The 17,826-nt window shown below is 33.5% G+C and overlaps 3 protein-coding genes across 4 annotated transcripts in view; all 3 read right to left on the bottom strand.

Moving 5' to 3' along the window:
• Positions 1–5,583: 5,583 nt before the first annotated feature.
• LOC111783607 (transcription factor MYB87-like) lies at positions 5,584–7,120 on the bottom strand. The gene is made up of 3 exons (XM_023664525.1): positions 6,985–7,120; positions 6,727–6,856; positions 5,584–6,094 (listed from the first exon to the last, which is right to left on the bottom strand). The coding sequence occupies exons 1-3, from the start codon at positions 7,118–7,120 to the stop codon at positions 5,584–5,586; spliced, it is 777 nt and encodes a 258-aa protein (XP_023520293.1).
• Positions 7,121–12,416: 5,296 nt separating this feature from the next.
• LOC111783229 (serine carboxypeptidase-like) lies at positions 12,417–15,820 on the bottom strand. Its single transcript, XM_023664133.1, has 9 exons — positions 15,489–15,820; positions 14,812–14,980; positions 14,606–14,725; positions 14,339–14,482; positions 14,104–14,254; positions 13,909–13,997; positions 13,517–13,775; positions 13,277–13,410; positions 12,417–12,710 (listed from the first exon to the last, which is right to left on the bottom strand). The coding sequence occupies exons 1-9, from the start codon at positions 15,818–15,820 to the stop codon at positions 12,588–12,590; spliced, it is 1,521 nt and encodes a 506-aa protein (XP_023519901.1). The 3' UTR covers positions 12,417–12,587.
• Positions 15,821–16,734: 914 nt separating this feature from the next.
• LOC111783232 (vacuolar protein sorting-associated protein 24 homolog 1) overlaps positions 16,735–17,826 on the bottom strand; it is a 3,984-nt gene continuing 2,892 nt past the window's right edge. For both annotated transcript variants that reach the window (XM_023664136.1, XM_023664137.1), the window contains 2 exons: positions 17,216–17,410; positions 16,735–17,111 (listed from right to left, as the gene is read on the bottom strand). In XM_023664136.1, the coding sequence (XP_023519904.1) occupies positions 17,031–17,111; positions 17,216–17,410 (276 nt within the window). In that variant the 3' untranslated portion in view covers positions 16,735–17,030. The remainder of the gene's footprint in view (positions 17,112–17,215; positions 17,411–17,826) is intronic.

The raw sequence follows: 17,826 nt of genomic DNA, 5'->3' as shown, positions 1-17,826 counted from the left end.
CAACATTTGGAATCTAGATTCAGAATTTGATAGCTTCAACATTCTCCATCTTCTACGACTTGCTCACACTGACTTCTCACTTTTAAGAGTGAACCTAATGTCTATCCTCATAGACAAGCATGAATTCTTTCAGCATATTTTGTCCTCGCTCACATTTAGAGTTATTATGATTAAGCTATCGAAAATAAAAATGCACCTTGTTGGTAATACATAGTAAGTTTTAATTCTTTTAGGTTGTTCTTAGTCATCCTATTCTAAAGATTACTATCATTCGGACATAATCTCGGTTCATTCATATACCTCTCATTTATTCAAGAATCATACCGTTCTTGTTACAATGTAATACTAACAGTAGATGTATCTATCATTAATAAACTTCGTCTATCAATAATGAACATGTAAAATGTTCTATCAATGAGACATAAAAGTAAGCTATCAATTGCTAATAAAAAAAATTGTCTATCAATATTTTTCTGAAAAAAACTATTACTAATTAACATATTAATTGTCTATGGGTAGTGGATAAAAATTATTCTTTTTATTCCTCTTTTATTCCTCATAGACATAAAATTGATTAGTAATAGAATATACCGAACCTATGTTTTTCCATTAAAAACAAGGTCACCACTACATGTAGTACATGTTTAATATGCGTGAAAAAGTTTATTTAAATTTCTTTTTTTTATAAATGATGTCATGTACTTAAACATTCATAAAATCTATTACAAATAAACGTAAACATCAATAGAAATAGCGGAAATGAAATAATAAAAAGTTCAAAGTAACAAAAATGCCATGATCTAACATAAAGGCTGTAATTTAAACAAAAAGCAACTATCCTAGCTTCGGTTCCATGACCTTCACAGATGTCTTACCTTACCTGAAAAAAAGTAGCATATGGTTTGAGTATTTAAAAATACTCAGTAAGTAACTCCACTGTTAGGGTCGGGAACTGCAAACACTAAGCAATCATGGTGAGACCTATATTTTTATAAAAATACCGTGACATGACCTTATGTTCTACTTTCTAATTCGAACAAGGTTGGATAGTAGTACTTCCCTAGAAGATGGACCCATTAGGCAGGCTCGTATACATACCTCTAGACCTAACTCGTCGGGCTAGCGTACTCACATTGTCAAACGTCATAGAGAGAAATAACTTCATAATATCATGTCGAACATATATATCATAAGTTACACATCCATACTAAATATAACGAGGAAGTATCTCGATGTATGAGGTCCCGTAACATTAAAACATAACATATATTCATGTTGCTAGTCATACCTGCATCTTTTCCTCACATAACACTCCTATGAGACATACATACTTGATACTTGCAATATTGTTCATGATTAACATATATGGTTTTCTAATGTCTCAAATTGTGAGATCTCACATTGCTTGGAGAAGGAAATGAAGCATTCCTTATAAGGGTGTGGAAATCTCTCCCGAGTAGATGCGTTTTAAAACATTGAGAGAAAACTCAAAGGGAAAGTCCAAAGAGAACAATATTTATTAGTGGTGGGATTGGGCTGTTACAAATGGTATTAGAGCTGAACATGGGGCAGTGTACCGACGAGGACATTGGGCCCCTAAAGGGGTGAATTAAGAGATCCCACCTTGGTTGCAGAGGGGAACAAAACATTCCTTAGAAGTGTGTGGAACCTTTCCCTAGTATATGTTGTTTAAAACCTTGAGAGGAAGTCTAGAAGAAAACCCAAAGAAGACAATATCTGCCCGTGGTGGACTTGGACTATTACACAAAGACATAGGACGTATGTATTAACAGAGCTTACATGATGTTGTACATGGAGGTTCATGCATCAAATAACATCAATAACATACCATAGTTCCATGACATAACATAAACATATCATAGTATATATGATATCATACCATCACTTTTACGCAACATAACATATATCATAGTATACATCATATAATCATAAAACACGATGGCTGCAAAACACGCCTGGTTCATACAACAAACGAGTCATCCCAACCAAGTCAATAGTAAAGCCACTTACTAAGTTACTATCCTTCCTTGATGCTATCGTAAACCTAATTTGCATAAAATAATCTAAATTTGCTCAAAAGTAAAATGCTAACCTTAAATGTCTCAGAAAAAGTAAAAAAACGCCCCCAAAGAGTCGAAAATGGTAGTAAAAAGTTTGAGCGTATCATACCCAAGTCATTTAGTCGAGAAGTCGAGCTGGAGTCGTCGTTTTTTTAATAATGAAGGTGGAATATGCATAAAAGACAAAGAAATCAATGTGGAATAAAAACTCCATAATTGGACTGCTTTAGCATCGACAAATAAGCTTCCATATTTCCTCTTTCCTTTTTTTCTTTTCTATTTTAAAATATAAATAAAAGTTTTTGAAAATTTTAAAATTTTTAAATATGAATGGATCCATTTAATACAACTAAACTCTAAATGTTTAATTTAATTTTTTATTTAATAGAATATTATTATTAACTCGATTAATTTAACACTTATACAGCTAAACGCTAATTTTCATTTCTTTTGACAACACGTAACTTATTAACATAGTCAGTGTAGTTCGTGAATATTAAATTAAAAAAATTTAAAACAATAGTATATATTTTGTCAAGGATGATTTTTTTTTTTTTTAAAAGATTTTTCTTAATTTTTTAATTTTGATTTTTTTAATAAAAAAGTTATCTTAGAAAATAAAAATAAAATAAAATAAAATAAAAGGCTATTAAATTATTTAAATGTCAAATTGTGAGTAGGTTCCACACCTTTTGACCTTTTACGCCAAATAAAATATTTGAGTTTTATAATAATAATAAATAAAAAGCTATTTATTTGGATTATTTGGGTATGTAATTGACTTTGATTTTCGTGAAGGTGGACGAAATTTAAATATAAATTAAAGTATTTAATTAAATGCTTAAATTATAAGAGTTTTTTTTTTTTTATTCAATGAAAACAAATGTCAAATGTCTTATTCACGTGGGAAACATAATTATTAACTTTTTCATTCAAATTTTAATATATATTAAAGTTTTGAATTTATATTTACTCGATTAATTTATAATCAATAGACGAAAAATGAGGAGAGTATCTTCAAACTGTATTCACGCCCAGTTATTAATTTACATGTAGTCTTTATGTATGTGATAAACGAAGTGTTTAAGAAGTTATCAGACAGTCTTGTGATTGTGTTCATCGATGATATTCTAGTTTACTCCAAGTCTGAAGAGGAACGTGAGAAGCATATTAGGAAAGTGTTGATGACTTTAAGAGCATATTGGTTGAATGCCAAATTCTTTAACGAGTAGGTAGCTTTTCTTGGGCATGTAGAGTCGTAGAGAGGTGTCACCGTTGACCTTGTGAAGATAAAGGTAGTTACTAAGTTGCTTCGTCCAACCACTGCCATTGAAGTTTGTAACTTTTTTGGATCTAGCGGGTTATTACTGTCGATTTCTACAAAAAAATTTCAAAGGTAGCGGGTTCATTTTCCTGTGAGCCAACCTTTTGGAAGCTTAAACAAAGGTTGATTTTAGCGCTAGTACTCACCATAGAGGTAAGGACGAGGATTTGTGGTGTACAACGACATTCAAGAAGGGGATGCATCGTGTCATTTTGCAACATGGGAAGACTATTGTGTGTGCGCCCATCCAACGGAAGAATTATGACTAAAATTACCCGACACACAATATCGAATTAGTAACTGTTGTGTTTGATTGAAATATTAGGGCATATATTTTCGTTTCAAGTAAAGGCAAGAGCGTGTCTAGAGTACTTTAGAACAAATTCCTAAGCATGACAGATGGAAACACTCTTACATCTCTAGACAAGCTCGACTTTTTATCAAGTGTCCGTCAATTTTATCATCACATTTACTCGAGCAAAGGACAAACACTACACGAGCGGTAATTGAATTAACCTAATGTATATTGAGATCATGGAGATTTATAAGAAAAAAAGTAAAAGCATATCATAAATTTAAAAATATGTATAAAGATATGAGTGATGAGATTTGGATGTTTTAAAAGTGGAAGCTAAGCTAAGCCTAGTTTCAAAAACAAAAGCACACAAACCCTAATGTGGCGCTCAATATTATTCCAGGGCAGGCTGTGCAGGTAGAAGGTAGAAGGTAGTAGAGAGAAGAAGAGCCACATGAATTCAAAAGGTCAAAACCATCCCATCATTTCTTCAAAGTGTAGTGATTTTGCAGGGCTTGAAATGTCTTTTCAATAGCTCCATAGCTCCACCAGTAACCTATATCAACAACAGCATGGCCTTTAAGATTTTCATTTTTTTTTAAAGTAATTTTGATATTGGTCTTCAACTCCAATCTAATTTCAAGGAGAACGAGAATTCATCCATCAATTCCGTTCTTAAAATTTTTATTTATTTGAATCTAACTCAATCCAAGTAGGTTTATAATCCAACCCAAAACGTACCAGTTAAGTTGGGTTGATTGAGTCTTTCCGAACATTGGGTTTTCTTGAACACTCTTGATATATACTATAGTTTAAAAAAAAAGGCAATGACCCATGTCATTATTATTTGTCTTTGTTGTGAGATTCAACATCGGTTACATCTGTTGAAAAAAGGGAACGAAATATTTCTTGTAAGGGTGTAGAAATCTCTCTCTAGCCGATCGTTTGAAAATTGTGATGCTGACGGTAATATGTAATGGGCCAAAGCTGACAATATCTGCTAGCGGGTAGGCTTGGGTCGTAACAGTTGGTATCAAAGCAAGACATCGGACGGTGTGTCAGAGAAGACATTGGGCTAAGAAGGGAGGTAGATTGTGAGATCCCACATCGGTTAGATGAGAACAAAGTATTTCTTATAAGGATGTGAAAACCTCTTTCTAGCAAACACGTTTTAAAACTGTGAGGCTAACGGTAATACGTAACAGTAACAAGTCAAAAGCAAACAATATCTGCTAGCGGGTGTTGGTATCAAAGCAAAACACTTAGCGCTGTGCCAACGAGGATACTAGACTCTGAAAGGAGGTAGATTGTGAGATCCCACATCAATTACATCGGTTGGAGAGGGAAACGAAACATTTCTTACAAGAGTATGGAAATCTCTCCTGGACAGATGTGTTTTAAAACTGTGAGACTAACGACGATACGTAACTTACCAAAGCAAACAATATCTGCCAACAGAGAAACTAATAATTATCATCATATCCGTTTTTGCTCGGGTTTTAGGGATTTGACTTCTCCAACTTCAATTTGGCTTTTAGTTGAAAACATTTTTGTACACCAACTTTGACATAAAACCCAACAAAATCTTTTCAATATCAACTTTTTCCATAATGAATTGTTAATTAAGAATGATTAAGCATCAAATTTTGGTGTTATTCAATTTCAAATCACTCTTCTCTAGTTTTCATAAAAGACAAGCTTTGAATTTTGGAGCAGCAACAGTAAAAAACACAAAAAGTCTGCACCAACAATCTCACATCATTAATTACCTTGATTAACAAAGTGCACAAAATTACAAGAAGCTTTTACCCAAGTGCTGTCAAAACAAAACAAATTAACCTAAAAAAAACAAGAACAAGAACAAAAAAAAAAGTTACATTTTTCTAGTACTGGTAGAAGCTGTTGGGGCCAAGATGTTCTTGAGCAGCTTCTCCATTAATGCAGCACTGAGATTGATAATTCATAAGATCATAGTAATAATTATGATTCTGATCAAAACCCATTATTCCTGAAGGAGTGATTTGATTGTAGCTCCCATCACAAGTACTCCCTTCACTTCCAAACCCTAATGAGCTTTGTTTCACCATTGGATTATTATTATTATACATCAATGAATTGTTCATTAAGCTATTGCTATTGGTTTCTTTTGTTTGGATGTTTGACCAATTTGATGGGATTGATGAAATGAGAGTTTCAAAGCTTGAAAAGTTGGAGTCTTGGTAGAGTTGTTGAGATGGAAATGATGAAATTTGATGATGGTTATGAAAAGATGGCATGGTGCCCATTTGAGCTTTCTTCTCCATTGCTATAAGCTTCCTCTTTAGCTTGCTATTCCAATGATTCTTTATATCGTTGTCCGTTCTTCCGGGTAATTGACTCGCGATTATTGACCACCTACAAGTTTATGAACCGAAAAATTTCTTCAATCACTACTAGACTTAAAAGCTTACTCTTACTCTTACTCTTTCGTGTACCATTACGATAAATTACATTGTTTATTTGTAACTATGAGATGAGAACGAAACACCCTTTGTAAGAATATAGAAACCTCTCGTTCTAAGAAAATCTTGAGTGGAAGTCCAAAAAGAACAATATATACTATCGGTGGGTTTGGGCTGTTACAAATGGTATCAGAGCTAGACACCAGGCGATTTGCCAGCGAGGAGGATGAGCTCCGATGGGGAGTGGACATGAGACGATGTGCTAGCAAGGATGCTGGACCCCGAAGGAGAGTTGATTTGGTGGGGTCCCACATCGATTGAAAAAAGAAACGAGTGTCAGCGATAACACTGGGATCTGAAGGGGGGGGATGGATTTTGAGATCCCATATCGGTTGGGGGAAGAGAATGAAGAATTCTTTAGAAGGGTGTGAAAACCTCTCCTTATACAAGCTCAAAAAGAGAAAACTCAAAGACGACAATATCTGTTAGCGGTGAGCTTGAACTGTTACCCATTAGCTAGGTTACGATAAGTTTAATTGTTTATTCGTAACCCGGATGAAGAAATCCATGCAAAGAAGAACGAACCTGCTTCCAATGGTGGAAAAGAGAGTACAAATGATTCGATCTTCCTCATCAGTGAACCCTCCATGTTTAATGTTCGGCCTCAAATAGTTGAGCCATCTCAATCTGCAACTCTTCCCGCACCTATTCAAACCTTCCAAAATTTCCCAAAAAAAAAAAAACCCATTTAGAGAAAGAAATCAAAAACCCTAAAACCCTAAAAAGAGAACCACGATCCCGACTAGAAACTCGTAGGAAGTAAGAAAAAAATGTTAGTATTACCAGCTTTTTGAGGGAGAGAGATCCAATTCCCAGCAGTGCCATGGTTGATAATATAAGCCTTGAGCTTAGCATCTTCTTCAGGGGACCAAGGCCCTTTCTTCACAATAGCTTTATCACAACAAGGAGATCTTCCCATTTTTATCTCTTCAAAACCTTTCAAACACACCAATATGAATGGGGAAATTTGGTATTATTTATAAGTAACTCAAACCTCAAAACACTGACTCAAAATCATATACAAATTATATATATATATATATATGTAATTTGCAGCCTTTAATTATTTTACGAGCTTTAGTTCATTTTAGTCCACAAAAATGGTAACTTTTGAAAGTACAACGATCCAGATGGACTAAAGTGCGAGAAGTATGAAAACTAAAATGAACTAAATAGAGGGGTATACACGGGTTGAATTGAAAATATTTTATGAACTAATCTGAAATTTTAGATTGGTTGGGTTGATGACGTGTGCAACTAGAGAAGAGTTTACAACCCAACCAAATCCAACTTTCTATTTTCGGGTTGGATTGGATTCTGTCGGTGGTATCTGATTTAAAAAAAAAAAAATTTGAAAAAATTTTACTTGTCCACGGTACATTTTACATTAATAACTAAAATTTCATAAAACTCAACCCGAGGATGTGATGAGTCGACATCGAGGTGTCAAACGACTCCGTCGATAAGAGCTCTTGGGAGTCATCTATCAAGTATTCATTAGTCACAATGTATCACTAACATCAATTACAAACGTAAAATATTCTTAATTTTTATGGTAATCTCAAGGGTAGGGTTGAGTTTGAATTGTAACCCTATTTTCGGGTTGGTCGAGTTGACCTAACAAAAAAAATCAATAAATCTACCCGAAATTTCAGTTTTTCAAAAACTCAACCTGACCGAGACTGAATACGTAAACGAAAGAGTTGTCGGGAATACTTCTACTAAATACGTGGATGAAAATAGTATTCCTTTTTTGTCCTTTCTTTTTCAAAAGAATCCAAAGTCTCTTCTAGCTTCAAAAAGTAGTTTGAATTTTTATAATAACTATATCCACATGCATTAAATAAATAATGAATTTTTATTATTTAACTTTAGTATGTTTAGTCAAACATATAACAGTTTAATTAATTCTAAAAATAAACAAATCAAAATTAAATGTTAATTTTTATTATATATTTGTAGATTATATAAACAAATTTTCTCTAAAATTAATTCAATAATTAAATCTTATATATAGAGATTAAATAATTACATAGTTAAATATTAAATTTTAAAATATTATGTAATGTCACTGCCGGTATTGCTCTAACCATTTGTAATGTTCGATGTCCATAATTTAGATTAGGATTAGAAATTTAGATTTGACACCTGATGGCCCGGACATTCTTTTGTGACATGATTACGTTACTTACTCTTTATTTCTTAGAGTGAAGATTATTCTTACAAACCAACACGAGTCCTTTCGTATAATTTGTTCTCACTCACATGCTTCTCAACAAAAATTTCAATAGGTCATCCAATATAGAATTACTCTAAGCAAATGACGTTTAATTTTTGAATTTTTATGATTAAACCACCGAAAATGACGGTGCACTTTGTTAGTATAGATAGTCTTTCTTAGTCATTCAAGAGCATCCCATTTTTCAAAAAATAGTGCCCAAAAATGGAAACCCAAAATCCAATGTCCATAAAATTAAAAAATAAAAAAATAAAAAAAAGAAAAAAAAAGAAAAATCCTATATTTGCAAATAAGTACCAAATTTTGGTTTATTTTCTTTGTATCCCTGCAGTTTTGGTAATTGTATTTTTGTACTTATGTTGGGCCATTTAATTCATATATTTATTAATGAATATTCTTTGGGGGAAGCTTTTTTATGATTATGCCAGTTCCTATTTGTGCTAATGCCTATGTGTAGTAGAGAGCAAAATAGTTTAAAATTTACTATTTACCATCTACTATTTACTATTTTACTATTTTACTATTCACTATTTGCATACCCCACTTAGATCCTTTCTCCATCATTGACCTACATTTTTCTCTAACTACAATTATTTATGCTTTTTACTATTTATTCTTTTTAACTTACGTAAAATATTTACGAACTATTTTGTCGGTCCGAGTCTCGGAAAAGTTGTATTTTTACTCCACTTTGAAATTTGTTCTAAAACAATATCATCGGAGAGTTTCTTTTTAATTAAAATAATGTGAAAAGTGACGTAACAATTAAAATGAATGTATATCTTTATGTTATAGTAACGATCATCATGATCTTTTATATAGCTATAAATGATAACACATTTGCACTATATATATATATCTTTGATGGTTTACATATTCTCCTACATCTCTTACGACATGATCACGTTACTTACTTGACTTAAACTATTTATAAGAGTGAAGACTATTTTTAAAGACCCGAATCGCTAGTAATCGCGGATCAGCAACACTTGTTCTTTTAGCATGTTTAAATCGATTCAAGCCAATCACGCTTAAATTTTGGGTGAACTTTCGGGTGGCTCAATCATATACTATTTAGAAAGCATTTGAGTGAGAACATATAGCACTTTGGTCCACATCAATGGTCTCATTCTAACGACTTAACCTAAGATAAAAGATGATGACAACTCTAACCGAAGATTGGCATTCGATGACTCGAATCTATTTGTGTCGACAATGTTTCACGATCGTTGCTTTTTCATCGATAGGCAAGCATTGACAACATGAGTTTGCAAGCATTGAAATGTTGATGCTCTTTCAACTATTATTGTTAAAAATAATGAGCGTTATAATTTAGGTTGTATGCATGAAAATTATTCTTCCAACTTGCGATTTAAACTATGCAATTACACATTTGTGTGCACAATTGTTCTTCGGTATGCATGAAAATTGTATCACGACGATCTGTGTGATCAATTTTTATGTAATTACTCATCTATGTGTATAAGAATTATACCGTGAGTTATGTGCTTGGAGCAATTACTCATTTGTGTACATGAGAACTAGATTTGTCTATGTGACGATTTATCGAATTGGTTGTGCTTTTGTTATTTATGTAACGACTTATGCCCAGAATTCGGATCAGGTTTCGAAATCTGATGGCCCTGACATTCACCTGTATCTCTGCGACATGATCACGTTACCTATTCTCCCCTTCTTAAGAGCAAAAACTATCTTCACAGACCAACACAAATCCTTTTAATCCCAAAAAATTTCTAAGAAGTCACCTAACATAAAATTACTTCAAGTAAGACATGCTCAAACGGTGGATTCCTATGATTGAGACACTAAGAATGGACGTGCATCTTGCTGGTATAACTACTAACTTTCAATTCTTTTAACCCTTCCTTACCTATTCTAACCTCAAGATCTTTCATTCGCATTCATTCATATACTTTTATGAAAGAAATTGAAATATTTTTACCTTATTTACTTTTTGAATAGGGTTTTAATTAAACTTAGTTAATGAATGCTTAGGTTTTTTTTTTTCCTAATATTATCATGTCTGTGAGCTAAACTTAGTTTTAAGTTCAATTAACATTCGATTAATCAATTAAAAATATTTAACTTTTGTAACTTACCACCGTTTTACGTAAAAAAAAAAATAGAGACAATAATTAAACCTTCTAATCAAAATTACAACGTCTTAATCAATAGAGATAGAGGATGAGATAAACCGAGTCAAAGTTTAAGATAAAACAAACTCAAAATTCAAAATTTTCAACTCAATGAGACAATTGATAGAATTTAAAGACATGTCTAGAAACTGTTAGTGTTAGTTGGTGAGGGAAGCTGGCAACAACTTACCAAGTTGGAGCTGTGTTCTTCACTATTACATCATTGCATTAATTATAAAAATGTCAATCATTGTCGTGCGTTGTACATTATCTTAGAACTTCCCAATTTTCCACTTCCGTTCAAAATTTGACCTCTAGTTTCGTTTTATTTCATTTTATTTTTCAAATTTTTAAAACGTTCCTTTCATTCTTATGAGATCTAAGATCGATTGGAGAGTGGAACGAAACATTTTTTATAAGGGTGTGAAAACTTTTCCCTAATAGACACGTTTAAAACTGTGACGCTGACGGTAATATGTAACGGGCCAAAATGAACCATATCTGCTAATAGTGATCTTAAACTGTTACAGACTCATTTTGATCTATGTTTGGAGGACCTATTTTGGTCTTTATAATATTAACTTTAATGTATTTTGGTTCAAATGTTGATAATTTTGGTTATTTGTAAACTTTTAATAAGAATTAAAATGAACACAATACAAAATAATATTTAAACTTATAAATTCGTTTTAAATCCATTTAGTAAACTAAAATTTATGGGTAGTGAATATTTCTTTTGCTATTTTCATCTCAAACATATATTACTTTTTTTTAGTTTTATAATGGTAAAGTGAGAATAGAACCATCAACTTTTAAAATAAGAATTTGTACCATTTATGCATTGAATTATATTTTAATCGACAAGTTATACAAATAATATATATATGTATATATACACGCTTAATAGAATCGCTAATAAAGCTTTTTCATTCATGGACAACATCGTCTTCAGCTTTACCTGACATACGTACTTACTTTCATTGTTGTCACTTAACATTTGTGACTTTATTTTTCAAACAATCATATGAAACATTTCAAGCAAAAAAAAAAAAAAAAAAAAAAAAAAAAAAAAAAAAAAAAAAAACACCTAGTCCTACACCCGTCATATGACTGTCCATGCTCATTTCAAACTCCTTTTATATTCTTTCATCTTAGATAGATTTTTACTACTTCATGTTGTGTCAATACGAGGTATATGATTGTTCACCAAAATCATGTCTACACCCGTCAAGACTGCCTCAAAATATACTATAGAGGATATGACTAGTTATCACTTCTTCCTACTCGCATTATATGCTATCAAAGTCATTGTTGCCTAATCACTCTTAGTTTATAACATTGTTTTCTCTCAAATTGTTTCCAATTTATTTTCTCGCTCACGTTTTCTAAAACATATCTCAAACGTGACTCGAGGCTCGAGCATACATTGACATTGTTCACGAATACGAAATTTCTTACGACTGACTTATTCCCTAGATCATAACAAATGTCGCACAATCGCACTGTCACAAGAGTGCAATTGTGACACCATAAACGTATAAAAAGACAAAATAGGTTTCTAATTTCTTTTTTTTTTTTTTCTCTTTTTTCTTTTCTGTAATTCTAATTAAACTTCCGAACAGAACATTTTGGATAAAATCTTGACCAGAACTTAGGGACAAAAACTTGAAATTAAAAAAAAAAAAAAAAACTATGAATAATTAAATTCTCAAAATTATGAACTTTCAATTTAATTAAAATATGACTTAAATCTAATTTTCTCAAACTAGATTTCAAGCGATAGATCAATTAATCCAATTAAAGAGAACTTAATCTGTGAATAGATATTGCAATGAGTATGTAATTTTATTGGCATTTTCATAATAATGAACAATATTATAAATTTTAAGAACCTGAAAATAAAATATGTAACACAATTATTCAGAACAATATGCAAGTAATGAGTGTGTGAACCAGGGCTTTGAAACAAAGGGTGAGAGGAAGAAATTTAATCATTTTGGAGAAACTTTTTCATTTGTCTCCTCTAATGCAAGTTTCCCCTGCATCCAACTCTGCAGCATTTCAAGTGCAGCCTTTGGCTGATCCATTGGCACCATATGACCAGCATTATGAACCTGTAGTAGTACAAAATCATCACATTTTCACATGATATGATACCAAAAAAACTCCTCTACTCTTAAGTTTCAACTATTTGACCCTTCCACCTTATGAATCGAATCAAATATTCGAGTTCGAGATCATATAAATGAGAGAAATGAATCATATGAAAGTCATTAAGCTAGTACTTGTCTAACCCTTTTGCCTCCCGAATCAAATCAAATATTCGAGTTCGAGATCATATGAAATGAGAAAAATGAATCATATGAAAATCATTAATCTAGTATTTGTCTGATCCTTCCGCCTCCTGAATCAAATGAAATATTCGAGTTCGAGAAAAATGAATCATATAAAAGTCATTAATCTAGTACTTGTCTAACCCTTCTACCTCTGGAATCAAATGAAATATTCGAGTTCTGAGATCATATGAAAGGAGACAAATGAATCATATGAAAGTGATTAATCTAGTACTTGAAGCCCTTCCGCCTCATGAATCAAATGAAATACTCGAGTTCGAGATCATATGAAAGGAGAAAAATGGTTCTCAAATGTTTGCTATTTTATATTTCGGAGAGAGAAAGACCTTTAGGAAAGCGAGAGGACCATGGGTTTTGAGAAGCCCAGCTTCTTTGCCATCAACTAGGAATGGAACAATTTTGGATGCTGCAAATGCCTTCTGACCAGACCAATTCATTTCATGAACCCACCTTGAATTCCCTTCAAATTTCAACAAAAGTAACAAAATTCTTTCAGAAACACTTTCTCAGGAAATAATGGGATTTCTAAAGAAGCAGGATTATGGAATACGAAGATCGAAACTTACCGAGCCAGTTGCATATCAGATCATATTCACCAGCATACACCAGCACCTTTATTCCATCCTCAATCAGAGCTGGAATGCCAACCTCAAGATTTCTCATCCAATCCATAAGCATGGCACTGTACACCTTACTACTGCATGACACAAAATCCATATCCCCGACTCCGAGTGCGTTCCTTACTGATTTTTCGTTAAGGAATTTCTCCATGTTTGAGAAGTCATAACAAAGATTTCCAATGCATTCCTTTCTAACATCATAGTACTGCATAACAAACACATGAAAGGCATGAAATCAGAGTTTTTAACATTAATGACATGATATCAGAATTGTATGAACTGAATACAATATGGTACTTCAATTTTATGATTTCATCATTTAGTTTGTTCTTACTTACGTTTTTGTCTCCGATGACGTCCATGATTCTATTGAATATTTGGTTGCAGACGATGTAAGAAGATACACAAGCATTTCCTCCATCAGCACCTGGTGGATTCATTACATTGTAAGGCAGAGCAAAGAGAAGTTACTCAGCCAAATCCTTTGACATCACGTATTTGAAAGAAACTTTTATGGATATTTAGTAAGTTACCACAAGTTTTGATTGCCTTCTCACAGCCTGGAACCAACTTGTTTATGCTGTCGAAGTCAGATTTTCCAATCAATCCCATTTCCAAGGCATAATCTGTGTATGCTTTATACTGAATTTCAGGATTGGTAAGACCGTTACCGATCGCAAAACCCTGATAAAGCAACCGGTTTATAAATTCGATAAAAAAATTGAAGAAAATGTATTTAATCAGGGATAATATGTAATATAAGTCTACCTTAAGATTTATGTGGATTCCCTGCTTTTCTTTATTTCCTTGGTGAACTCTGGAGGCAAATGCAGGAATGTAGTGCCCGGCATACGATTCACCAGTGATGTAAAAGTCGTTTCCAGCAAATTCTTTATGTTCACTAAAAAATGCCTGCAAATAGTGAACAACCAATAGAAGAAGGGAAAATATTTCTTAACCTTGTAGGATCTCTTGCCATAACACAATGTATAAAATGCTGTTATACTAGATGATGCTGAAGTGACATTGTCCTACCTGCAAGAAGTCATACAAGTCATTGCTAACACCTTCTTCATCATGACGAATGTCTTCATCGTCAGAAGTGTAACTGAAACCAGTTCCAGTGGGCTGGTCAACATAAATAAGATTTGATGCCTGCATACATGGATTCAAATGACCAAAATCAGACAAAGAAGCAAAAAAGTGTGATTCCAAATAAGGACGGCGAAGCAGGAAATGACCTTATCCCAGCCGTAGTCATTCCAAACAAGAGACAAGTTGCTTGCAATTTGGAAAGGACCATTTTCATAGAACATAGCAAGCTCACTGCTGCACCCTGGCCCTCCTGTTAACCATATCACAACAGGGTCCTTCTTGCTGCTTCTTGATTCAAAGAATAAGTAGAACATCCTGTAATATGAAGAAAATGAATCAGTCCTGTGAAACTCGATGAAAACCGAATATTTTGAAGGAAACTCGGAAATACAGACAGGGATCACGGATTCAAATGATGACCAACAAGTGAAAAGATTCCTTGATCCTTTATTTTTTCATTCAACAGGCTGTATATCCTTAACATGAGTATACAAATTTCCCATAAACGTTCAACTAAGACTTAAGGGCCAACGCAAAGTGTCATGAAGAGTAATTCATTCACAACCAGCGTTGCAAAAGATTCATAGTTGATTATAACAGGCATGAACTGAATGCGAGATTAGTCAAACTAATCTCGTCCATATGCTCAATAACTTCTTTGTATCCCTAAAAAAACCATGGTGATCTATTTCCTTTTCTTGAAATTTTCCTTATTGCATCTCATTATCAGATTTAGAGTGAATAATCAATTTAAAAAGTACGACATCTTATAAGATGAAGCAGGTGCAGTTGTAAACCTCTGATTGGAAATGTGCTTGATTACCTTGCTGATTTAGTATGAGGAAGAGGATAATATCCAGCATGGTGGCCAAGATCTTGAACTGATGGACCTTGACCTTTTCTTCCAACGAAAGGGAACTGAAAGCTTTTCTCGATGATCCCAGAAGACGAAAATGAAGGGTCTTCTGCTGCAATGTTAATGGAGTCCTTGGGAAACAAGTTAAGGTCTCTAATGAGTTTCTCTGCTTGAAGAATTGGATAGTTGATAGTTGAAGATATGGTTGGTTGCTCTTTGTCCGGAGAAGTTGCAGATGCCAATGGTACAGCAAGGAGAAGAAGGAAAGAAAGACAACCATGAGAAAAAGAAGTTGCCATTTTTTGTGTTCAAGAAGGATATCTCTTCCAACTATGGTTGAGGGTATATATAAGATTCTGTCTAAAGCAGATGAATGGCCTATTTTACTTGGCTGATAAGGCTAACACAAACTTGGAGTAAAGAATGTCCAAAGCTAGAGAGAGAGAGAGAGAGAACCTAGAGAGGGTGGGTGGGAATTGGAGGAAGGAAGACCTGTAGAAAGAAAAAGCAGAGTAAAGTTCAAAAGAAGTTATAGTCAATAAGCAAATACTTAAAAAGAAAGAGAGACAGCAAGAAAAGTAAGGAAAAAGTGAGTCCTGATATTTCAATCTTATTATCTTTGAAATATAACCAGATTTGATATCTTATGTATGAGATGGAATCATAAAACAACTACAGTTCATGTCATCACAAGGTGAATAAGTAAAGCTGACGTGCAAATGGGAATCAAACAGGACAAGAATTCTATTATGTTTTTAAAATGATCAAAATGTTGAAATTAAATATTAGAATTAGTGGCCTTTTCTAGCCATCATCATCAAGAGCAAAAAGAGTGTGACAAGCAAAACTTGACGTGCCTTAAAGGCTTGGCCAACGTGCGTCTTCATCTCTCCCTCTCCACCTTTTCTTTTGCAAAAGAATATAATCAAATGCGTCTAAGATTGGGAACTCCACTAGCTACTTTATTGGTGTAACATTTCCTATTACCTCCATAGATCTCCTAATGATTCAATGATGCTCTATGTCATTGGTTCACTACAATAATTACAGCCTTAAAACCTTTTTTTTTTTTTTTTTTTTTTTCAACATCTAATTGCCTGCAGGATCTGAATATGGACAATTTTGTCGGGTAAACAGTAACTGTGCCCACCAATTCCTAATACTTTATGGCAGAGTCCATTTTACTTTTTAGAGGAAAAGATGAATCACAATGAACGAAAGAAACACACTGCATTTACACAGATATAAGATGATAGAACGATGCTTCATTTGCATTCTTTTAAGAAGAGGAAACAATATACATCAAACAGTTAGTCCCCGCTCCACCCCGTGCCTATCTATTTGACAAATATACTCTCGGTTTTATGAATCTTGATTGAACAAACATGCACCCAAAGGTCAGTATGTCACTCATTTTCTCTCTCACGAAATACCAGGAAAAAAGTAATGTAATGTTGAGGCTCAAACCGAGTTACGACCATTTTGACATTCTTATGTGAAATTTCGAATTTATGATCTAACTTTTGCTAGCCGAGCCCTTATTTCTTCTAGTTCTTCCTCATCGTCAACACCCTCAGCTATTGCTTCTTCCTGCAAAGGAATAAATATGTCACGACGTTTTATTCTTTTCACATTCCCATGGTAGAACTAGACCAGGATTAAGTTTCACGAGTACTAAAAAATATGCATTATACCTCTCTCCGGACTTCCTGCACACGAGACGGTTGCTTCATTCTTTCCTTCCTGACAGCTTCTGGAAGCTGTGCAGCGGTCTCACCAGCGATGGCAGTCAAAACTTTGTCAACTTCCTCTTCTATCTCCTCTTCAATATCCTCAGAATCCAGTGCTGAATCCAACGCATCATTTACAATTCCCTCAATCACCCCAGCCTATAGACACCAGATATCAGTAACAGCTATATTAACGAGAGATTGTAGCACTGTCTAAGAAAACATACAAATTCAGTAGTGTTTGGCAAGTTAAACAGAGAACGAAGACTTGACAATAAGACTGCAAGCATCCTTTAAATACATGTTCACAAACGGAAGACGAGCATAAGGATTTAAAGAAGTGTAGTATATAATGTATGGTTGTGTTCAAACAACCAAAATTCTTTTATAATTACATCCTCTTTAAAAAGCTCTAGCATACATTCTTCAGGAGGAGCTTCCCTCTACACCGGCCCTTAGGTTGTTTCTTCTGTGTTAATCCAAAGTTATTGATGTTTCTTATTTATAAATCTATAGCAAAAAAAACAAACAAACAAAACAAAACAAAAGGTAGTATTATAGGATTCCCAACCCCC

Source organism: Cucurbita pepo, chromosome LG20 (genome assembly GCF_002806865.2).
Source record: "Cucurbita pepo subsp. pepo cultivar mu-cu-16 chromosome LG20, ASM280686v2, whole genome shotgun sequence".
Taxonomy (NCBI): domain Eukaryota; kingdom Viridiplantae; phylum Streptophyta; class Magnoliopsida; order Cucurbitales; family Cucurbitaceae; genus Cucurbita; species Cucurbita pepo.
This window is presented reverse-complemented; position numbering and strand designations above follow the sequence as displayed.